The 24169-nt window shown below is 37.9% G+C and overlaps 1 protein-coding gene and 1 pseudogene across 7 annotated transcripts in view; both read right to left on the reverse strand.

Moving 5' to 3' along the window:
- LOC105477091 (WD repeat domain 7) overlaps positions 1–24169 on the reverse strand; it is a 388969-nt gene that overhangs the window by 52150 nt on the left and 312650 nt on the right. For all 7 annotated transcript variants that reach the window (XM_071085283.1, XM_071085280.1, XM_071085278.1 and 4 more), the window contains one exon: positions 16373–16472. In XM_071085283.1, coding sequence (XP_070941384.1) covers positions 16373–16472 — 100 coding nt within the window. The remainder of the gene's footprint in view (positions 1–16372; positions 16473–24169) is intronic.
- On the reverse strand, positions 21416–21614 carry LOC112425797 (small nucleolar RNA U3; annotated as a pseudogene).

Genomic DNA, 24169 nt, shown 5'->3' on the forward strand with positions numbered 1-24169 from the left:
GGAGTTTATTTTGAAACTTCTTACATGATTCTGATATGTCACTTGGTTTGGAAAGAACAATGCTCAATAGCGATGCCCAGTGAATTTATATAAAAGGAACTCCTAGACAAATGGAAACATCCATGGAGAACTAAACACGCATATATCATCATATAAAGGAGATACTGGGTTTGTATTACAATTAATGATTATTTCTCCTCGAATGGGCTTTATAATTTTCAAAAGCCCTTTCACATACCTACTTCTAGAAGGCATCTCACTTTTCTCATCTCACTCTCTCTTTTTTGCAAAAATAAGGATGTTGGATGAAACCATTTCCTTTAGCCTAAAAAACAGTATTGTGTCTGATATATAGTAGCACTCAACAAATGTTTCTTCAATCAATGAATGCATGCATGGTTATCTCACTAAAAGCCATGCAGAGTACACTGCGGGGCACCGACAGGTTTTTTAAAAAATTGTCTTATACCTAATAAACTTCGGCTCAGAGAAGTTAAACAACAAACAGCAAATGGGTACACAAGTAAATTTTCGGACTCCTCATTTGATTCTCTTTCTTTGAGGCAGGCATTCTTGCTGACATTTGTGGATTAGGCCGTGTTGGGTGAAGGACAGTCCACATGCCTGCATTTTGTATTCATACCACTACCAATGAATGACAAACTGCTGTATAGGTATAATGGCATGTAAGTTGTTGCCTTCTTCTTTAACCTCTGTCTACAGTAGAGGCAGTAATTCCAGAGGCTTGATATACGTGTCTACAAGTAATAAATCTGTGTGAGTTATGGCTGTGTCCTTGTAGATTTACAACTATAAGTTTTAATTCATCTCTGACAACACATTTACATAAATTACAGCAACACAGTAACAATGCCATATTGCTGGGACTTTCACCCAGAGAAACTCAGGAGGCTTTAAGCAGCTGGCTTTCTTACTACTATAAAGGCCACTCTCAGTATGTATGATATAGAAGCATTTTACTTTGTGTCGTGACCATTATACAGATGTTTTCTTGCTCTTGTCATTCCTTTGAAAGTAAACTACGTTTTCAATACCTTTCTCTGCATTAATGAATATTCTAGATTAAGATGATACTTTAAAGGAGGAGCAGAATTTCTTTTTTATTTTTTATTTTATTTTTTTTTGAGACGGAGTCTCGCTCTGTCGCCCAGGCTGGGGTGCAGTGGCCGGATCTCAGCTCACTGCAAGCTCCGCCTCCCGGGTTTAGCCATTCTCCTGCCTCAGCCTCCCGAGTAGCTGGGACTACAGGCGCCCACCACTTCGCCCGGCTAGTTTTTTGTATTTTTTAGTAGAGACGGGGTTTCACCGTGTTAGCCAGGATGGTCTCGATCTCCTGACCTCGTGATTCGCCCGTCTCGGCCTCCCAAAGTGCTGGGATTACAGGCTTGAGCCACCGCGCCCGGCCTAGGAGGAGCAGAATTTCTTAACTAGTTAAACATTCAAAGCAATGAATGCAAATTATTTCCAACCACCTACTTTGTCTACAAGCTGCTTAACAGCTCACTCTAAAGCAGGAACAGAGATCAGCTGGGCCAGCCTCTCCTCTCAGTGCAATGAAGCCGTGGGGAAGCGGGCCTTGGCCTCTGTGCAGGACGTCAGAATGGATCAGAGCCGAATCTTCCAAGGCTTATCCTGCACTTTAACATCCCAGCTCACAGTTTCAGTAGGAATAAAGGGGACAGCTGAGAACTTTTAAAGTAACTTTACAATTAATGGCTAGTTACTTTTTTTTCTTTTTTTGAGACGGAGTCTCGCTCTGTCACCCAGGCTGGAGTGCAGTGGCGCGATCTCGGCTCACTGCAAGCTCTGCCTCCCGGGTTCACACCATTCTCCTGCCTCAGCCTCCCAAGTAGCTGGGACTACAGGCGCCCGCCACCACGCCCGGCTAGTTTTTTGTATTTTTAGTAGAGACGGGGTTATTTTAACATATTTCCTATTGGCAAGAGGTTTGTTCTTAGACCAAGGCAAAAATTCTCTTTCAAATTAACTGCACTGCCCTTTAAAGATGATTATTAATCAACCCACCATCACGATTTATTGAGTAGTTAAAATATAACAGCCATGAATCTAAACATCTTACATACATTGGCTTGATTAATCTTCAAGAGGACCTAAAATCATTCAGGCAAAGAAGCTGGTTTAAAGAGAGCAAGTCACTTGTTCTGGGTCTCAAGGACAGTAAGCGAAAGGGAATCTACCCAAACCCAGATGTATTCCAAAGCTTCTGCCATCAACAGTTATGTTCCTATTGACTTGCCTCAGAATACTCCAGGGCAGATGTCAGCAAGTTTTCGTGGGAGGGCAAATGTTGGTTGCCTCCCTTGTGCTCAGGGAAGGGTGAGGCCCTCTCCTCTCTCAGGAATGAATCTCAGTCAATCACGAAAATTCCATTTTCATTCCAGCAACAGGTTTTTGAATGGGTAAGTGATACGATTTTGGTCAACAAGACAAGAGAAGGGGATTTTCTCAAAGGGTGTATTTGTTTTACAATTCTCCTTTCTGCCTCAGGATGGTATCCTCTGCATAGGTTGCTGGTTCAGTGGCAGCCATCTTGTACCCTGAGGCAGTCCTGCCAAAGAGGCTGGGATGCTACATAAGCAACACAGAGTTTCCTGGTAGACTCAGGTTTCTGAGGATACCACTGAGTTGCTCATCATACTACCTACCTCTGGATGCTTTGTTGTATGAAATAATAAATTAATTTACAGCCTTTTTGTGGCTATTACTTTGCAGATGAAATATCTAATTATTAAATCTAACAATTCTATAATTCTTTTCTTTTAAAAATTCCTGCCCATACCTAAACTAAATCTTCCCGTTGTCTCATGTCTGTCTTTCCCATCAGTTTGTAGCACATCCTTTTTCTCACTGTTCTCAGAAAAAAAAGCTTTTGCTTCTGCATTATAGTATCAATTTCTATTTTTACTTAGTGTATATATTTAACATGCTGTATTTTAAGGTTCATCAAAATCTGCTTGCTATTTGTCATGATTCTTATTCCTTTTCTTCACCCAGCCACCAGTGATGTCAATCAAGCCCTGACCAACTGTGCTGGCATCATTCCCAAAGCTTCCAGGAGCAAACCTTCTTCAATATAACCTCAGCAGTGTGGACAGCGACCTTCCAAAATTGAAGATCTGATTTTGTTGCTTCCCTGCTTCAAAGTCTTCAAGTGATTTCTCTGAGCGCAACACCAGGCATTCAGCAGAGTATTGATTTATGCACTCAACTTCTGAAATCAGCCACTAACAATTAAAAATTGGGAGATTTTAAAATAAAAATCCAGATTTTCAGCTTATCTTGAAAAATCTGAAGATCAGGCAACACTAGGTCCACACTTTCACCTGGCACCAAGTGATGGGATCTGAGGCACATCTGATTCCTCTACATAGAGCATGTGCCCTCTGGTTTGCCACAGTCTCCACTCCTCTCAATTCCAATACTGAAGCAGAGTATCAGTTGGCTTTTTGTTCAAGGCTTTACCTGTTGTTTTACAGATGGTAGAATTAAAAAGGAAAATATTTCTTGGATGGTACTATCAAAACTGGAAAAATAAAAACAAAGAGGGCTGATCTTTTATTAATTTATGCCACCTTCTTCGTCTCTGCAGGCATTGGTGTTTGTCACTGCTGACTCATGAGACTCCAAACTATAAAGCAATCTGTCCAGGGGAGGCTTTCCATAATCTCATCCCTCCTAACCATTAGGCTTGTCCGCAGCCTCCTCTATCACACTTTCACATTCCTTTGCAACCTTTGCTTCAGGCATAACAAAAACCTTACAGTCCCTGGAATGCACCATCAGCTAAATGATTCTCTGTGCTTCTGTTGATGACAAGTTTTCTTTTCCCATGTCTGCCCACAGAACACCTACTCAGGGGTCAACTCAAATATCACTTTCCCCCACTCCCCCCGAGATGGAGTCTTGCTCTGTGGCCCAGGCTGGAGTGCAGGAGCGTGATCTCGGCTCACTGCAACTTCTGCCTCCTGGATTCAAGTGATTCTCCTGCCTCAGCCTCCCGAGTAGCTGGGATTAGATGCCCACCACCATGCCTGGCTAATTTTTGTATTTTTAGTAGAGACAGGGTTTCACCATGTTAGCCATGGTGGTCTCGAACTCCTGACCCTGAGATCCACCCGCCTTAGTCTCCCAAAGTGCTGGGATTACAGGCATGAGCCACCACGCCCAGCCCAAACGTTACCCTTCTAATCAACCTTTTCATGTTCTTCTCCCCTCCACAAGATTCAGCCTGTCCTCCTCTGTGGACTGTCACATTCTACTGTGGCACCAAAAAGCTTTATTATACTTATTTGTTTCATCTTTGTCTTTCCTGCCAGATTGTAAATACCTTGCCCACCCAGGTAGTCATTCCCTTTTGCATTTCATAGTGCCATGTCAATACTTCTCTATATCATATGTCGAAGGTATGTTAACACAATCTCTCTTAATTGACTTGCACTTTACTGACTAGTGGGGTTAACCAAGACTCTTATTCCCTCTGTCAAATATTCTAACTGGTGCCTAGCACATGAGCAATGCCCGTGGTTGGGAGGCTGCTCTCTGAGAATCCCAGTCACTATTGCTGTAACTAGTTAAGCTCTATGACCTAGAGTTAACCAAAGCTGAGTAACAGTAGTGTGTACCTGTAGTACCAGCTACTTGGGAGGATCACTTGAGTCCAGGAGTTCAGGGCTGTAGGGCACTATGATCACGCCTGTGAACAGCCACTGCACTCCAGCTTGGGCAACAAAGTGAGATTCCCATTTAAAAAAAAAGAAAAGAGATAAGAAAAGCAAAGAAAGGAAAAGGAAAAGGAAAAGGAAAACGAAAAGGAAAAGGAAAGGAAAGGACAAGACAAGACGAGCTAATGCTAGTTGTGCTTGGCAATGCAGTCGGGTTACATAGGATATATAATTCATATAATAAGAGTGGAAAGGGGGCTTTTAAAAAACATGTACACACATGAAATTAGGTGTGAGATGACCGTAAAAGATTGGAAAAAACACAAAAATCTAGAATTATACTCTGAGAATGTTTCATAAGTATCTTTAATTTGTCAGTCCACTTAAACAGAAAATGGTATGTCTTAGCAAGAAAAATGTTTCAGAACTACAACCAATGGACCAACAATGGAGATAAGAGTCTTTGGTCCCACAACAAAAGAGATGGGAAATAAGATTATCTTCATAAAACTTAAAAGGAAATGGTTTAGGACATACATCATTTTATATGATCCTACACTTGAGCAACATTTTTGATGAAGTGACCGACTTCTGGGGCTGAGGTCCTGGATCCAGGGCTTTAATGGTACCGAGTGTGTGCCTCTTCCTCTACTAGACCTGAGGTCCATCTGAAGTTCCATTTGAGACAGGACCTACCAAATCTTGACAAAACCCTTGAAATCAGCATCAACATCTCTTTACAACCTATCAGGAATGACAAACTCATGTCCTCATTACATATGTTTTAGAATACTCATGAGTCATATTTGATAAATAACTATTAAGATGCCGGGCCTTGTTCTAAATTCTTTATATACTCAGAGTGGATATGAAGAATATGAGGCAGTGAATCCAGAATGAATTCAATGTACTAGGACTCTTCTACCTCATATTTCCTAATTTTGTGGACTATATAAATGTGGAATACACCCCCCCACACACACATATGTATATATATTAGGCATTTATATATTTTTTTTAGTGTTGAAGAGAAAAAGAGAATGGCTAGATGGGAAATAATGGCATTAAGCCATAGATAAAATAATGTGAATTTTTAATCAAAGTACATTTTAGCCTATCAAATGCTTTTGCAAGGATGTTGAAATGCTTATAATAATTGCTCAGTTTGTAAATGTAGAACTCTCTGTCTCATCCCATTATAGATATTACAAAGGATATAATTTATTTTTTCTTGGTACGAAATTCTTAAATATTGCCATTCAAAGTGTAACACAGACATAAGAAGTACTCATGGCCGGGTGCGGTGGCTCATGCCTGTAATCCCAGCACTTTGGGAGGCCGAGGTGGGTGGATCACTTGATCACTTGAGGTCAGGAGTTTGAGACCAGCCTGGCCAACATGGTGAAACCCCGTCTCCACTAAAAATACAAATTAGCCAGGCATGGTGGCACTCACCTGTAATCCCAGCTACACAGGCAGCTGAGGCAGAAGAATCCCTTGAACCCAGGAAACAGAGGTTGCAGTGAGCTGAGATTGCGCCACTGCACTCCAGCCTGGGCGACAGAGTGAGACTCCGTCTAAAGACAAAACAAAAGAAAACAAACAACAAAAAACAAAACAAAACAAAAACCAAGAAGTACTCAGGAGTGGTGGGATAAATAACAGAAAAATACTTCTCCACACGGTCAGTTAAAACTATTCTTTAAAAAATTTTAAACTTTCAGAATAAATGATGGTCTAATTTCAGGCATTGTTCTAGATATCTGTTTCTCTACATAGAAGTTCTTCTCTAAATAGCATTTCACTTTTGAAACTAGTAGCTTGTTAGGCAGTTCTTCAATGCAGTGTCAGGAAGCCATTGTCTTCTCCAACCATTCATCTTATGATCACCCCTGATGCCATATTTCTGGTTGTTGCTCCAGAATGTCACAGAAAACACCTGCCATAAAACCAGCTGCTGAAAAGAGCAGGAAGAAAATACCTAAAATGTCACTGTCTAAGTACTGTAGTCAATTCTCACTGCAATTTTTGCAATCACCACGTAAGTGCCCTTGATGTATAAGCGTTATAGACTTCTGCTCCGTGAAAACTGTGCCTGAAGCTCAAAATTCTGCCTCAAAGAAACATCAATCTTACTGTCCACAAGATCCCTAAGGTCCACTGCTCCTCCTAACTAGAAGTAAAATCTTGGTTATTTTTAGAGAGAAGAACACATTGTTTTCCAAACTTCCATTAATATAGGTGTGTTTGCTGACATTTCTGTTTAGACTTGAATATCAGCTTTCTTTTGCTATCTAGTGTCTTAGAGTGCTTGACAGAATTAAATCTGTCATAGAAAATTACATTGGCTCATTTTCATTAAATGCTTTAAATCACACACTGAAGACATTTTCATAACTTGCTAAGTCCTCATCCCCCAAAATATAATTTTAGCTAATAGAGAACGTCAGCAATCAGTTATTTAATATTTTGCTAATACTATGTAACTTTGTTTACAATGTCTATATTACTGATTTAGCATGTAATAAATCACAGATAAGAAATGTCTCTGCTTATCTATTGGAATAGCTGTTTCTCATTTAAGATTTGTGAAATTCCCCATATTATGCTGATTTGAAAATTGCTGTAATATGAACCATTCACACATATCAGGGGAAACATTTCTGATGTTTCTGATAAGCATTCTTTCCCTATGTTTTCTTGGTTCTCTGGGCTTTGCAAATGTTATACGTTCTGCCTGAAATAATGTCCCTTGCCCTTCCCCTCCTTTCCCTAACTCCTAATTGTTAATTGCTCAGTTTAGGTATCCTCTCCTTCAGGAAGCCCTTCCTAACCAATCCTCCCCAGACCCTAAATAAATCTGGGCTAGTGCTCTTCTTGCTTTCTTCCCTATCACTCCAGGCTGCCCTCCTTGAAAGGCTGTGCACGGCACTTCAATTACGGATTTATATCTGCCTTCTATACCAAATTATGTTCCCTGAGGGTAGGAACAGTTCATATTTACTTTTTGATCTCTTGCCTGTAATAGAGTGTCTGGCACACATAAGAGCCATCATAAGTTTGTTTTATAAACAAAATAAATAATAAATCATGAATAAATGGAGAAACAATCTGTTGTCTAAGATGACAAATACAGGAGGCAAAACAGGCCGACAGTGTGGGTTTTCCTTTTTTTTTTTTTTTGGAGACAGAATTTTGCTTGTCGCTCAGTCTGGAGTGCAATGGTGTGGTCTCGGCTCACTGCAACCTCCGCCTCCCGGGTTCAAGCGATTCTCCTGCCTCAGCCTCCGAGTAGCTGGGATTACAGGCACCTGTCACCATGCTCAGCCAATTTTTGTATTTTTAGTAGAGACGGGGTTTCACCATGTTGACCAGGCTGGTCTCGAACTCCTGACTTCAGGTGATCTGCCTGTCTCGGCCTCCCAAATTGCTGGGATTACAGGCATGAGCCACTGTGCCCTGCTGGGAGTTCCATTTTTTATGAGAACACCCACAGTTTAAAAGTTGCTTGTATACTATTTGTGAAACAGCATCAGAGCATTCTGATAATAAAATGCACAAATCTTTTGACTTAGCAGTGCTCATCCAGAATTTACCGTAAAAAAAAAAAATTCATAAAAGTTATATAAATAAGGATGTCTAGGGCAGTGAAACTATACTGGATGATACAATAATGGGAGAATACATGCTATTATATATTTGCCCACACCCATAGAATGCACAACACCAAGAGTGAACCCTAATGTAAACTATTGACTCTTGGTGACCATGTGTCAGTATAAGTTCGTCAATTGGAGACACTCATCATGGGGGAGGCTATGCATGCCTGGGAGCAGAGGTATATGGAAAATCTCTGTACCTGCTGCTGAATTTTGCTATGAACCCAAAACTGTTCTAAAAAAGTCTGTTAAATAAATTTTAATCACGTTACTCAGAAGGAGTCTAATATGGCAGTAATTTAAAAGCAATATTTATGTTATAATACATTTTTTCAAAACACTGAAGAACAAAATATCAGGAGGACAACAGATTAATGTACCAAAAAAAATCAGGATAGACAAAGTGACAATTATTAAGCCAGATGAATGAGGACAGATCAGTAAGTATAATTTTGAAATTTGCAAATTACTCGGTTGATGTTGTATTCATTCTACTACTAGTTCAAATAGTCCCGGGGGGAAAAAAAACCAGCTAAAGTATAATAATAATTTTAAAAAAAAAAAGGCCAAAAAAAAATCCTAAGAAAACAATTTCAACAGATCTAGCCAGTATGAAGTAGTATATCCCGCAGGAGGGAACAGAACGGGGTGACCTGATTTAGTCTTATTTAAACCGATGGTTAAATAATAATTAGGATAGCTAACATTTTTTGATATTTGTTTTACATATATTTATAACACAATGCTAGAAGTGTCATTATGTCCATTTTATAGATGAAGAAATAAGTACAGAGAGTTTAAATGCCTTGCTCAAAGCCACAAAACTAAGAAGAAGCCGAGGAAGGACTTGAATTCAGGCAGCTCAGTTTCAGAATCTACTCTATTCACTACGCAACCACACTGCCTTCTCTAGTAAGAAAGAGGAAATAAATAGCCTAGTAATTGAATTTAGAGATCACATTAAATTTGGCATATTATAAACACCAACAATAAAATAATTATTTTGAGCAACAAATATGAATACAAATAAGGAGCCTGAGAGGGCCGTGTAACTTACAAGGGGTATAAGTAACACAAAGGGCAGGAAAAATAAATTCCAACAGAAGCATTAATGAAACCATTAACAAACACAGAGCCAACACTCATTATTTTAATGTGGACTGTCTTCAGCATTTTTGTTTGCTAGGAGTGCTTCACCTATTAGTATAAAGTAACTATATTTACTCGGTGAGACATTTCAATATAATATAAAGATAAATGTAACTGGAACCAGGCATCTCCTGAAATCCTTACTGTGTTTGTAATAAATCATCCAATAGATATTTCTGAATACTTCCTGTGTAACCTGGGAAAGGAGGATAGGGAATGATGGAGAATGGGGTTATTGAATGAAACAGCTCATAGGAGGGGAGGATTATGTATGATGATCAAAACCAGAATCTCAAAGGCCTTGAAGAAAGGCCAAGAGCCTAATTTAGGCTGTCAGCAGAGAGAAAAGCTAGATTTCAGGTATACCATTAAAGAAAAGTTAACTGAACTTAGTAATTGGACATGGACGGGTGAAGGAGAGGCAACATGACTTGTGGTGCCATATTATTATGCCAGTTACAGGAAAAGGCAGGTTAGAAAGGATGCTGGTAGAAAGTAGGGGCTAGAGAGATTGTCTGACACATTGAATTTGAGACAAAAGATATCCAAATGGAAATGTCTAGCAGACTGTTAGAAGTCGTGGAGCTGGAGTTTAGGCGGGGCCCTGGCTAGAGACCTGATTTGTCTTACCTGCTTACAGGGAATAATCAGTATCAATAACAATGTATGGATTTTCAGCCAAAGTTAGGAAAAAGAATAGATGAAAGAAGAAATCTGTACCCTGGGCAGTAGAGTGATAAGAATTAACATTAAGGTCCTCTAAGAGATTAGGAGATCCAGTAAACGAGATAGTTGCAAACCAAGGCAGGTGACAGTGCTATGGAAGTTAAGGGAGATAGAATTTGAGAGAAAGGGAAGTCAGTTGTATGAAGCCATGCTAAGGGTGTGTGTGGTTTCAGTGGCTCGGTAAAGGAAAAGATATCCTATTCTCTCTATACAGAAACAACAATTTGATGACGTGATTCTGAAATACTGAAATATAAGTATACCCAAACTAATGTATTTGATATAATTATAGCACAGTTTGTTTTGGTTTATCATGTCATATTATATTTTTAAAGTTTTTTTTTTATTCTAAAGCCTCAGAGTTTTTTAGTTGAACAACATGCATTGCATTGTGCATCTACTATGTACCAGGCACTAGACAACAGGAAGCTTTAAGAACAGGTTATTTAAGGAACTTATAACTTTTCAATAGTAAAGTTATTTTAATAATTTGATATAGAGAAGTCTTCATCTACACTTTCTTTCTCTAACACATCATTGCTTTTTTTTTTTTTTTTGGTAGCCCTTCACAAAAGCATGAGAAGAAAGTAAATGCCTACATCTACCAAAGTGGATGATGCCACCAAGTGACACCGTACAGTCGGTCCACGGTTTTCTCACCGTTGGATTCAATCAACTGCTGATGGAAAATATTTGGAGGCAAAATGGATGGTTCCTTCTGCATTTAATGTGTATAGACTTTTTTTGGTCATTATTCCCTAACCAATACGGTAGAACTATTTATATGACATTTACATTGTATTAGATGTTATAAGTAATCTCGAGGTGACTTAAGTATATGAGAGGATGTGCCTTCGTTATAGGTAAATGCCTCACCATTTTATATCAGGGACTTGAGGATCCATGGATTTTGGTATCCCAGGGGGGACCAGAGCCAATTCCCTGTGGATACTCCACCGAGGGATGACTGTACAAACTTCACTAGGAAAGCTAGTTAACATGAACCTAAGAGAATCTTGCAAAGAACGAGCAGTTATTAGAAAGAATGCATTCAGAAAGGATTAGAAATCAGTGAGATATGATATCAAGTCTGCCAAACCAAAGGCAAATATTGCTAGAGGGAAGATTTTCATTGCTGACTTAACCAAACACATTTCTGGATCGCTAAGGAGTCAGGGACCCTAACTCATCTGCTTAGCAAGAGCACAGCCTATCAACAAAATTTAAGCACTTCTTCACAGGGAGTTAGATAGTTAAAAAAATTAAGTAAAATTCCAGTCAGGTATATTCATAAATTGCTGGCGGTTCCCAAGTAAAAGCGCTGTCGGCAGCACAGCAGGACTTTAACTACTGAATTGCATCAAAGTTGCCCATCTCCATAATCAGTGGAGACTCAGCTACCACCACAGGCAAGAGCAGCCTGCAGAAAGGAAACCTTCACATGGCCTAAGGCAGTGCTGCTTCAACTTTCCCACCCAAGCACTCCCTATTGAGCAGGGTGAACTCCTAGCCCTAGAACCTACAAAAGCCTAGATGTCTCCGGTTTCATCCGTAAAATTCCCTACAATTAATGGAATTTAATTGTAATACAATATATTTACAACTTTATTTTAACATAATACTCGCCAACATTTACTAAATGCTAACTACTTGGCTGGTACTGGCTAAGAATTTTACCTAAGTTACCATATTGACTTCTGACATGGACTCTCTCCTTTGACCAAAAACTTCATCAGGCTCCTCTGAGTTCCCTGCTTGACTAGGCCTGAACTTGGGCTTCCCTCTCTGTCCTACTTGAATGCAGTTTGAACAAGAATCCTAAGTCAGTTAGGAGGAGATCCCCCTCCCTGGGCATCTGACCACACCTCCAATATCTTAATCCCCTGGCCTGCCTTCAGCAAGAATCCTGTCAAGTCAGCTTAGCCAGAAACCCCTTATCCTTGATATTTCTTTGTAGTACAGCTGAGTCTTGAAGAACGCAGGGGTAAGGGGTGCTGACCCCCGCAGTTAAAAATCAACATGTAACTTTTGACTTTCCCCAAATTTGATTACTACTTAAGCGTACTAGAAGACCAGAAGCCTTAAACAATAACATAAACAGTCATTTAACACATATGTTATATGTTATATGTGTTATATACTGTATTCTTACAATTAAGCTACAGAAAAGAAAATGTTAAAATCATAAGGAAGAGAAAATCTATTTACTCCTCATCAAGTGGAAATGGATCATCATAAAGGCCTTCATCCTCCTCATCTTCATGTTGAGTAGGCAGAGGAGGAGGATGAAGAAGAGGGGTTGGTCTTGCTGTCTCAGGGGTGGCAGAGGCAGAAGAGGTGAAGGAGGTGTAAGAGGGGGCAGGAGAGGCAAGGCACACTCGACGTAACTTTTATTGAAAAAAAAATCCACGTATGGGTGAACCCTCACAGTCCAAACCCTTGTTCTAGGGCCACCTGCAATTTTCCATGCACCGACCCCACCCTGCTCCTTTGTTATAAATCCCCAACTGTCCTTGCAGGAGCTGGAGTCTTCTCCCTCACTGCGAGACCCTGTTGTAGTGTTCACTATGCCCACCACCCTGTCCCCCTTTGAAAAAGTCTGCTTTACCATGTTTGTTAACAAGTGTGTAGATAAATTTCTCTTTAATACTTCTAACAATAATAGACATTATTTCTGTTACCATTTTACAAATCAGGAAGCTTCAGCTTACAGAAGTTGATAAACTTTTCCAAGGATACAAAGTTAATTATATTAACCTTATATCCATATGATTATATCAATAATTATTAACATAGAGATGGAGTTCAACCCCACACAAATTTCTAGTTATCCTTATCCTCTATATTATACTATAATGTTTTAAATCACTGTTAAATTAGTTGACTCTTCCTCCTCAATTATTTCAGGCAGGCGTTAGCAAACCCTTTCTGTAAAGGGCCAGATAATATTTCAGGCTTGTGGACCACAGAACAATTTTTGCCAGTGACAACTACTCAATTCTGCCATTGTAGTAGACAATATATAAATGAATGTGTGTGCCTGTGTTCGTATAAAACTTTAATTACTAAAACAAGTGGTGGGCTAGCTTCAGGCCATAGTTTGTCAACCCTTGATATAAGGACAATTCATGTTTCAGACCAACATGCCATATTTATCCTGTGGTTTTGCATAATCTGGGAATAACAGATCTTAAAAAAAAAAAAAAATTAAAAAAAAAAAGGTAGAAGTCAATGCCAAAAGGTAAGGGAAAGGGACTTAATTTTTCCTTTATCTTTTACCAACCAATCTCACAATGACAACAGGGGACACATATGACCCTTTGGTCTCTCAGTCATGGGTTCTCGGACCCCACTGGGCCTCTTCTCAGCCTCAGGATCATTTCTTTCCCTTCAGTGTGATTCCCACCATCTAACTGATCATGTCTTGTTTTTCCATCCAACTGGGACCATAACCCCACAGCCAAATGAATTTTCTAGTTATCCCTTTTTATGTATTTTTATGTGATATCTCTATGTCTTCGTTCATGCTAAAAAAAATTGTCCCACATCCTCTGTTAACTGATTCCAACAGATTCTTTAAGAAATGCTTCATTGCATTCTTAGTTCAAAATGATCCTTTGATTCACCTATAATACATCATTTCTAAACATGCTACCCATACTATGAATTTTGCTTCAAATGTTGGCTCATTTTTTCCCAAATATTATAATGCTAGTAACATAAAAGAATTAAGAGAACAGCTTAGGAGTTCAGTGTCACTGGTTATAACTGGTAACTAACAAAAGTAATGATTGACCTTAGAGACTGAGCTTTGCTTTCATGTTCTGAATGATGAGAGTAAGGTGCAGCCTTCTCTTTCATACAGAAGTGGAAGGTAAATGTTATTCAATAATTTGGGTTGATAACTTCAGGTATCAAAATCAAGAAGATGAGGTAGGAAAAATTATGGGGACACTAAAATGTCTAAATAGGCTGGACATGGTGGCTCATGTCTGTACTCCCAGCACTTTGGGAGGCTGAGGTGGGCGGATTACTTGAGGTCGTGAGTTTGAGACCAGCCTGGCCAACATGGTGAAACCCCGTCTCTACCAAAAATACAAAAAAATTAGCTGGGCATGGTGGCGGGCGCCTGTCATCCCAGCTTCTCAGAAGGCTGAAGTGAGAATCACTTGAACTGAGAATAGCTTGAACCCGCGATGCAGAGGTTGCAGTGAGCCAAGATCACGCCACTGTACTTTAGCCTGGGCAACAGAGAGAGACTCCATCTCAAAAACAAACAAAACAAAAATAAAAAATAAAATGCCTAAATATACTAAAATGATATACATACAATGGAATATGAATGACATTACATATTCGTGTTAAGAAAGAATGTCTTTGATAAGCATTTCTCAAGTATTTTAATTGAAAAACATAAGATATTCAATTTTTTTTTTTTTTTTGCATGTTACCTAGATCTTCACTGAGACCACTTAGTAGGAAGAAAAATAAAGAAATATATCCCGAAGTACAACTTGGTCTTTTCTCATTAATTCTTAATGAGAAATTCTCTCACTCATCTTGGGCTCACCTCACAGTGCTCACACCGCCTCACTTTTCCTCTGCTGGTGGCAGCTGTGTCTTATGTGGTAACAAAGAGTCCTCCCTGTGATTTCCTCACTTCATTTTTAAAGAAGCCTGACAAGGTCGCCTTGTCGCCTCGTTCTTTTTTTTTTCTTTACCTGGTAGATGCTTGCGGTTTACTTCTCTCAAATTTACTAGCAGTAATATACTCCAGTTTTAAAAACTGTCTTAACAAAAGAGAATCTTAAAATGCTCTCTGAAGAACCTGTCTCTCTTATGAAAGGATCTTATAAACAACATGCAATTTAACTTTTAAACAAGTATTCAGAGTGGTTTCATTGTTCTCAGTGAGGGCCCACAGTGGAAGATTATGGTGGGGAGTTAATGTCTTAAAAAAAAAATCACACAAAAATATTTGACAGTTAAACAAATATGGCAAATAGTGCATACTTGATGCACTCCCAGAAAATGTTCAATGCACATTCACACACTAGAGACTTTGAGAAGGTCTGAACAAAGAAAGCTGTTTAACCTTCCAACAGTGTCCCCTAAACTTATCTGAGCCCTGAAATTTTTACCCCCAACACCTGAACACCTGTTACCATCTCTTAGAACTACTTCATGGAAAAAAGTCAGACAAGCTTTTAGATAATTAATTAATAGATCATTAAATTTAAGAGACAGTTTAACATTTTAGCTACATCCTTATGAATTTCTTCCTATCCTTCTGGAAATTCCTAATATGATAATATGGTTGAATATATCCACATTAATAAATGCTACAAAGAAATAAAATAAGCTATGACTTGGAACTATTTACCAATGCAATATTATACATTTACCATGATCACGGTGGAGCCTAACCCCGATTTTGGGAAGAAACAGTGAGACTCTGGGATAAAGTGATTTAAGGCTATGTTTCAATTCTTTTATATCTATAGTGGGGTTAGATTTGCCCTCTCTTCCCAACTGGTATATTTTAAGAATCAGGTGATCAAGATCAGGAACAAAATCAAGAATTTTTCATAAACAGTGAAGTGTTATAAAAGCATAAAGAGTGTTACAAAAGTATAAAAAGTAGTATTTCAAGTACAGCATCTATTTCCTTTTCATAGAACTATAATGAATGCTGTTGTGACTTCTTCTTTTTTGAACTCTGACTAGATCACTGTCTCATAATTGTGAAATACCTCATTTCGCTTAGAGAAAATTAATTTTTGTTCAATCATTATATCATAATAACATATCATCAAACTTTTCAGAAAACACATGGCAAAAATAAGATCAGAAAACTCGGTTTAAAATAAGAAAATACGTATTGCAAAATAGTTTGTCAGCAGTGCCACCTTACTCTGGGCTCTCTTATGAACTCTTCTGTGGCAACCCTTCAGTCCCAGTGAATGAAGACAGTAGGGCTCTATATTCTGTGCGTCCTTCATTAAACTATTGATCCCTTTAGCATTATCCATAATGTTCCAGCAGCTCAGCACGTCAACTGGTGAAGTGCTAGTCTCTCTCTCCTTTCAATAACTTCCACGCTTTATGGAGAGGAAGTCACAATGATTTATTTACCTGACATTTTCCAGTCCGGATGTCGTACAGGGCCACTGAACCATGGCGAGCTCCAACTGCTATTCTGTGATTCCGCTCATAATAGCTGACCATGTAGAACCTGAGTTGAACATTTTAACAACAAAAACAAAAACAAGAAGCCAGGTGAGATGACCTGCACTTGGAAGTGGACAGCAACATTTCAAAGGTTAAAGCTAGCTCTGATATATATTTTGAAATAAATATATCCATAGTAAATATATTGTGATTTTTCAAAAATGTTTCATTTTAGTAATTCTTAAAAATTAACTGAAAGAAAAATGATGTAGAATATCACCTTGGCCTCTTAATAATTATTTTCAACAGAAACATCTTACAATTACAAACACCCTTGAATTTTTGAAACAAGAAATAAGGGCCAAATACAAAAAAATTAAATATGAAAATCCAGTTTTGCTACAGTGACTACAATGCAAATATTTCTATTTGTGCAGAAATGGAAAAGATGAAAAGGCTTACGTATTTCATGTAATTATGTTCTCCTGGTTTATTATAGTATTAAAGAGTAAAATATACTTTCTGGCAGAACAATCATAAAAAGACTACATAAAATTTATGCCTAAGTTCATATCAGTAATTTAGAATAAAATCAGAAAACTGTCTACCAGAAAAAGTTATCCGGTCAAGTTTCCTTGATTTCCCATGTTTACCAGCTTATCTAAATGATAGCCATGGCTTTTAGCAGTGTGAATAAGCATATTTGGTACTTATATTATATTGCATAATTCAGCAAGGATGGTTTGAAGATTGTAAGAGATTGATTTATTATTTATTTTTATTTTTCCAGATTAATTTTCATGATGAGGTTAAGTATTTGAATTCCTTGTCTGTGCATTGCCATATTGATTTCACGTCTATAAGGCTAGGGCCTGAAGTTAAGAATAAAAATTATGAGAAGTATAAATTAGGTATCATTTTATATCTGCGAATAGTTTCAAATATACCTTCCCATTATCTAGTCCTATTGTCTCAGTGTGAGTTGCCCAGATGAACAAATGGCCTACCCTAAATATTTAGGAGGATTTTGCATCAATTCTATTACACATTCCTTGTCTTTTCCCCTTGGGTTCCATAATACAAAACTAACTGTTCTGTTAATATTTATATTTTATAAGGGGGGAGGGTGACATAAAACATGACAGAAAAAAATCTCATTTCTCTGATGCTTTCTTGAGGTATACTAGGGCATGAGACAGCATTTCCAAAATTCTAGTAATAAAGACTGAGAGAGACAAGATATTTGAATGTGGGAGCGTTCTGAAACCAGGGGTATTCTGACAAAGCCATTTGGCATTGGCAGACACTATGACATTCATATATATTTCATAAATCTGGAAAACAAACCATTACATTTTTAAACTTTTGTTTGTTACTTATTACCAAGTAATATACTGAACAATATTTTTGTCCTACCCCCTAAGCCCCACTGAATAACCAGCCTCTTCCCCTTTAGTGGAAGGTTAATGCTTAATTTTTTTTTAACTTTTAGTAACAGGAAGGAAACTACTTCAGTGTGTCCTGCTGGGTGGATTTTCTGTGCTCATGAATGGCAGTGTCCTCTCTGTACATTGGTTTGAGAGAAGGAAGGATATAGAAAGCTCCTAAAACATATGAAGCTTCCCCAGCTATTAAGTGGTTAGGAAAAAGCTAGTTTCTCAAAGTTTTTCTTGTCCAAAGAATATCACTCTACCTTAAGAGAAAGAGTGGGAATCAGCATTCAAAATCTGCCATTCTCACACTTGTAAATGAAAATGATTTAGAAGAGTTTAAAAAACATTTACCGTTTTGTTACTCGATAATTACAGTGGTCTAAGTATTGGGCATCACTGTATCTATATCTGTGCATATATTGACATCTATATCTGTACACATATAGTCATGAATAATTTATGTCCTATTATGGTACACAGAATATAATATCTAACAAATGTTTTAGCAAGTATTTATTCTGTGCAGGTTAATACACATAGGAAAATATAATTTGCAGTGGTATTTTGCTTTACCTATTATTTGCACAAATTTAACAACTATATTGCCAACATCTTTTTGCAAAACTGAAAATAATTACCCCCAAAATAACCCTCTTCAAAACAATACATTAGTAAAATATACTTGTGTTGACAAAATCTTACTTAGTGAAACTAGAAACTGAAGAGGTTTTGTTACATTGCCCATTTTCTATGCTCTGGATATCAAACTCATCCTTCTATATCGTCTACAAACACCATTATTTATGGTAGAAAGATCAAATCTATTCTTGGAATCAAATCTTTACTCTGCCTGAAAGGACCATATATATTACAGGTCTGCATTTTTCATTCTTTGGAATTTACTACTGGACTAATACTTGTAAACAATAACTTAAAGAATTCTGGACAGTGAAGGTCTTAAGGCATGTTTTAATCTTAGGATTTCTTGTTAAACTTTTTATTCCTTTAGCAGTGGCTCTCTTTACAGAAGAAATCAGTGGTATATACACAGTCACTTCCTAAGTATTCACCATGGGAACCAGCTGCAGTGAACCAATCCCTGCTGAGGCTTCCAGAGCCCACCATCCTCCTAGTCTGCTCTTTCCTGGAGCCAGTCCTCCAGGTAGGTTCTGTCAAGACGAAGGACGCACATTACTTGTTCTCTGCCCTGAAGGGATCAATGGATTGAAGAGAAGGGTCCATTATAGTTTTTAAAGTTGCACTTTTCTAATCTTGACCGGATCCTGCATGACCGGAATTTTCCTAAGGGATGAAAATTCCTGTAAAATTTGGGGGTCTCAGAGTAAGTGTTCTTCTGTGCTGAGCCTTCTGGAAATGGTGTCTTAGTCTCCAGTTCACTGTGTTGATAACATGTCACTTAGGCAGTTGGCCATGACCTGGCAGGAACCATTTTTATATTCATGTTTGAACAACAGTTCTCTTCTGCTAGGTGGACTACAAGTGAAACCAGAGAGCACATCACCACTCAAGTCAGTGAAAGAAGAATAAAGTGGAAATGGGTAATGATGTAAAGTACGTTTCTTGCTGGAGCTGAGGTGGTCATCATCCAACATGTTGAAAGTCACTGATCTCCATGCTTTCATCACTGTACACATGCAGTCAGAGTAACTTTTCAACAATAAATCACCTCTCTTCTGTTCACAGCCTTGTTCAGGACTTGACACCTCTCTCCTTTGTTCGTGCTGCTCTAGTCACAGTGATCTCCTTGCACTTTCTTGAATATGTCAAGGGGGCTCCCATTTGGGGTTTTGACAGTTGCTGCTCCCGCTGCTTGAAAATCTCATCAGCCTGTTAACCACTATTGCTCATGCCCTCACTTCATTTACATCTCTGTTCCAAAGTTATCTTGACAAAGGAGGCTTTTATGGGCCACCCTGTTTAATGCCACAGCCCTTTACCCATTACTTCTAACTCAATATCCTACTTTTTCTTGATTATGCCCATCGCCATTGAGATATTAAACAATAATTTTTATTTATTGCTTTTTATCCTCCATCTGGGACTTCGTATTTTGCATGAATACATAAATATGGTCCAAGCAAGTAGGATGCAACAGTAAGTGAAGTTTGAAACATTACACTCACCCTTCAGTCACCAGTGTACAATCTATGTTAAATACGGATTTTTATGACCAATGAGTATTTTATAGGGTCTAAAATAATAATTGAGATGAACAACAAAGGAAACAAAAACTGTCCAAAAATGGCAGAAATCAGGAAATGGGCTCTCCTATGACCCTTTTAGAAATATATTTTCAATTGAGAAAAACAATTGTAGATTTACAAGAAGTTATCTGTAATGGCTTCTGGAGTCTGGGTACCTTAGCATGAGACTGACAGTTACATAATAAAAACTATGTAATTATATATTAGGGAATTAGAAAAGATTGCATGAGCTGAAATTCAAAAAGGTAAATACAAATAGTCTAAATAGTAATATGCACAATAAAATATATTTTCAATAGAAATGTTGTCCGGGAAAAAAATGACTCTAAGAATTTGCCAAAGATTTATATTAGCACACAAAAATTTCAATAGAAATGGTATCACTTTGATGCCATTATTGAAATAGGGCAAAACGTAATTAAAAGATAATCATTGATCAATCGTTATTAACTATTACTAGAACAGGCTATTGGGGAGGAGAGATACAATCCAGTTCTGCCAAGATGTATTTGTGACTTCAACTATTGAGGAGCAACTCACAGTGGGGTGTACAAACACGGAGAGGGATGGTTTGAGTTTGAAACACAAACATGAACTGAGTCTACTCGGGCACAGCAAATCACTTGGAAGCACACCATGTTGCTTGAGAGTTTGCCAAACACTGAGTACCTGAGTTTCTAAATAACTTTGGCACTCCCTATTTATACTTTCCCTTGAATTGATGAACTTTTAGTCTTTATAAAAAATGGTCTGCAAATAAAGAGAAAATGTGTGAAATTTAAAAGTTAATTTGAAAAAAGAAATAGAAAACATGCAACTCTCAGCAGAATTAGGACTTGGCAAAAAGATGGAAACCTGTAAAAACACTTTATGACTTTGGTAATTTGCAATGATCTTAGGACGTGAAGTTAGTGCTGGATATCACTTCCCTGAACATTAGAATGCAACAAGAAACACTTCAATTAATCCAAGATTAACCTCCAGCTTCACATGAAACCATCTTAAATCTAAGCGTACACAAAAGAGAATACAGGGAATGCAACTATCTTTTTTCCCCAAAAATAATACAGGGAATACAACTATCTTTTTTCCCCAAAAATAATACCACAACGACTACTACGTGCAGCTAACATGTACTGAGTATTATGTATCAGGCACTGTCCTAAGCATCTGTACATGTATTTTCAAAAGTAGCTGAGGTATTATGAACAATTCTTATCCAGTTGTTTTTAGGAATTCTTAACATGATCGAAAATGGTTCACACCCACTAACAGTAACTACTTTTAACTATTTACTGGATCTGGATCTTCCAAGAGCTTTTCTATTTTTTTTTATTTTTTAATTTTTTACCATTCAGACCGCGTCCTGTCCCTCTTCCTCTCGCAGAAGAAGAGAAGAACTATCATCAATGGCAAAGGGCAGTTGCAGGGAAGCAACACGCTCAGGGGAGGATGCTGCGCCTCCTCTTTGTGGTTTCTGCTGCCTACACGTTCAGAGCAATTTCCCTAGTAACCAAGTATAGAAATGATCACTGAAAGTATAGTCTATTTTTTAACCTCGAATACAAGTGATGTACATACTACACATACTTTTCCGCAACTTTGTTTTCTTCATGGGATGGTCCTCTCATGTCAGCACACATGGATCTCACGTCACTCTCGCTCACCTCTGCACTATAGTTCTGCGTATGTGCACTACATTATTTAACCATTCTTTTTCTGATGGGAACTTAGGTTATACTGTATACAGATCCTTGTATACACCTAGGTATTTTTGTAGGATAGAGACACCAAAGCTGTGTCAAAGCATATGTACATTTTAAATTTTAGTAGGCAATGCAAAATTGCCTTCACTTTTCACCGAAAGAATGTTCCTAATTAGTATTAGCAAACTTCATACTTTTTTTGCCAATAAGAGGGAAAAAAGTATCACATATTTGGTTTACTTTACACAAAGTGACTTTTTAGATTGATCCACTTGGTTACAGTCTGCAGGATATGCATGTAGGTTACATTCTTAATGTAAAGAAAAATTATTTAAAATCGAATCAACTGCATGTTGCATCCCTTTTTTCATCATGCATACTGGATGGGAAAGGAAATACCTATGAGGTATCCCCAGGAAACCACAGGAAAGATTTGATTACACAACACAGTCAAGCTAGTTCTACAGGAAACAGTAACAGGACTTCTACAGTGGAGCAATGTACGTGTCACTTTGACCCCAAGAAGGTACCAGTGACAACTAACTACCTCAACCTCCTTGGCTAGACAGGACAAGATGCCAAAGAGCTCTTTCAGGGCCACAAACTTGAGGAGCTCAGTCTAAAAGATTCAAGAGGAGGTCCTCAGAGAATTGGTCAACAGCCCTCACAGATGCCACAGTCACAATCAAGGGGGACAGTTTTGTTCAGGAAGAGGCACTTTCTAGAACATGTTTGTACACACCCTCCAGAATTTCAGGCTGCCATGCTGCTAATATGTTTGAAAGGTTCACAGACATCAAAGTGGCTTTGGTGAAGGCATCTGCTCAGGGTGAGCTGTATTGTTAGTTTTGGCGGCTATGAATGGTGGAGGGTGGGGAAATGTTTTCCAGAAATGCATCATTCCTGTGGAGAGCACTAGTTCAAAAAACCAAATGAAGTATCTCTCATTCTGGGATGGTGATAGACACTGCAGAATTCCATTTGAGAGTCACTACTTCCCAGTCAGGGTTTTGCACACTGTAAATAGTCAGTATTTCCTGCTGAGTAGTTCGTTTCCCTCTGAAAAACTTGCGACAAGCACATTGCAGCTGGCGTGTTAAAAGCAAGATCAAAAATGTTTCCTGGGCTATCCAGGCATCAGAAATCCTGCAAGGAAAAATAGCATGCACATCTAGGGTTTGAGGCACAATGGCTGAGAAACAGGCTCCTTATCACCTGGATCTATACTTACTAATTGTGTAACCGTGAGTGAGTTCCTTAACTTGTCTATGTCTCAGTGTCCTAATATGGAACATGGGAACAATAACAGTACTTATTATGGTATGTGTGGTTGAAATGAGTTAATGCAACAGAAGTACCTAAAACAGTGCCTGACACATAGTAAACACTGGTAGGTACATGCAAACCTTATCAGCTATCGTCATCATCATCATCATCATCATCCACCCGCATCTCTGAATATATACTACAGAAAGATTACATAAGATGTAGTTAATTTCCTATTTTCCTATGGCAAATAAGTGTCAACTAATAACATGCTAAAACATAAGGAAAATGGATGCTCAGAATATTTTAAATTTATATATTTTCAAATACTTATGATTTACAACTATAAACCTGATAATAATTGCAAATTATTTTATAGTTCCAGTCTAAATTTGCTAATATAATAGGGATTTGGTCTGAAACACTTTGCTATAGCATTTCAAACAGGCTGAAAATTAAATATTCCTCCTGTTATACAGTGAAATGGAATACTGCTGGAAGGTCTAGTTTTTTGTTTTAATATTAAGAACTTTAGTTTTAAAAGACAGCCACCTGTCTGGGAGATTTTATGGTACACAAACTGGACTAGAATGATTTTAGAGGGATTTCTACTTGTGGATATAGAAGTAACATCTAAAATTATTAATTATGAAATGTATTCTATCAAATGGGACCTAACTTAAGAATTTTACTGGAATTTAGGACTGAAGCTACTTTACATCCCATTATTGTAATCACCATATGGGATAAAAACAAACCACAGGTTTGGAGGAGTTTCTTAAAAAATGAGCTCATGCACTGTTCTAAAGTAGACAGTGTTCATTTCCTTACTAGATTTTAAGTGCCCATTTAGGTGAAGAGAGCTGATTCAGCTTTTCAGTTGAAAAGCAAAATCAATCAGTCTGTCTACATAATAACCAAGTTTAAGAAAAGGTGAGCTATTTCTGAAAATACAGACTTTTAACTGTTCTGTCTAGATTAGTTTTTTTCATTCAGTTCAAAAGTTTAAATACTTATTTTACTTTGAATTTTTAAAATCTTATCTGTGTTATAGCTATAATGTTTCCCCAATGACACTTTTTACTATTTCTTTCATTTGCGTTATTCTAATATATATCCAATTTTAAAGAA

The sequence above is a fragment of the Macaca nemestrina genome, chromosome 19 (genome assembly GCF_043159975.1).
Source record: "Macaca nemestrina isolate mMacNem1 chromosome 19, mMacNem.hap1, whole genome shotgun sequence".
Lineage (NCBI taxonomy): Eukaryota > Metazoa > Chordata > Mammalia > Primates > Cercopithecidae > Macaca > Macaca nemestrina.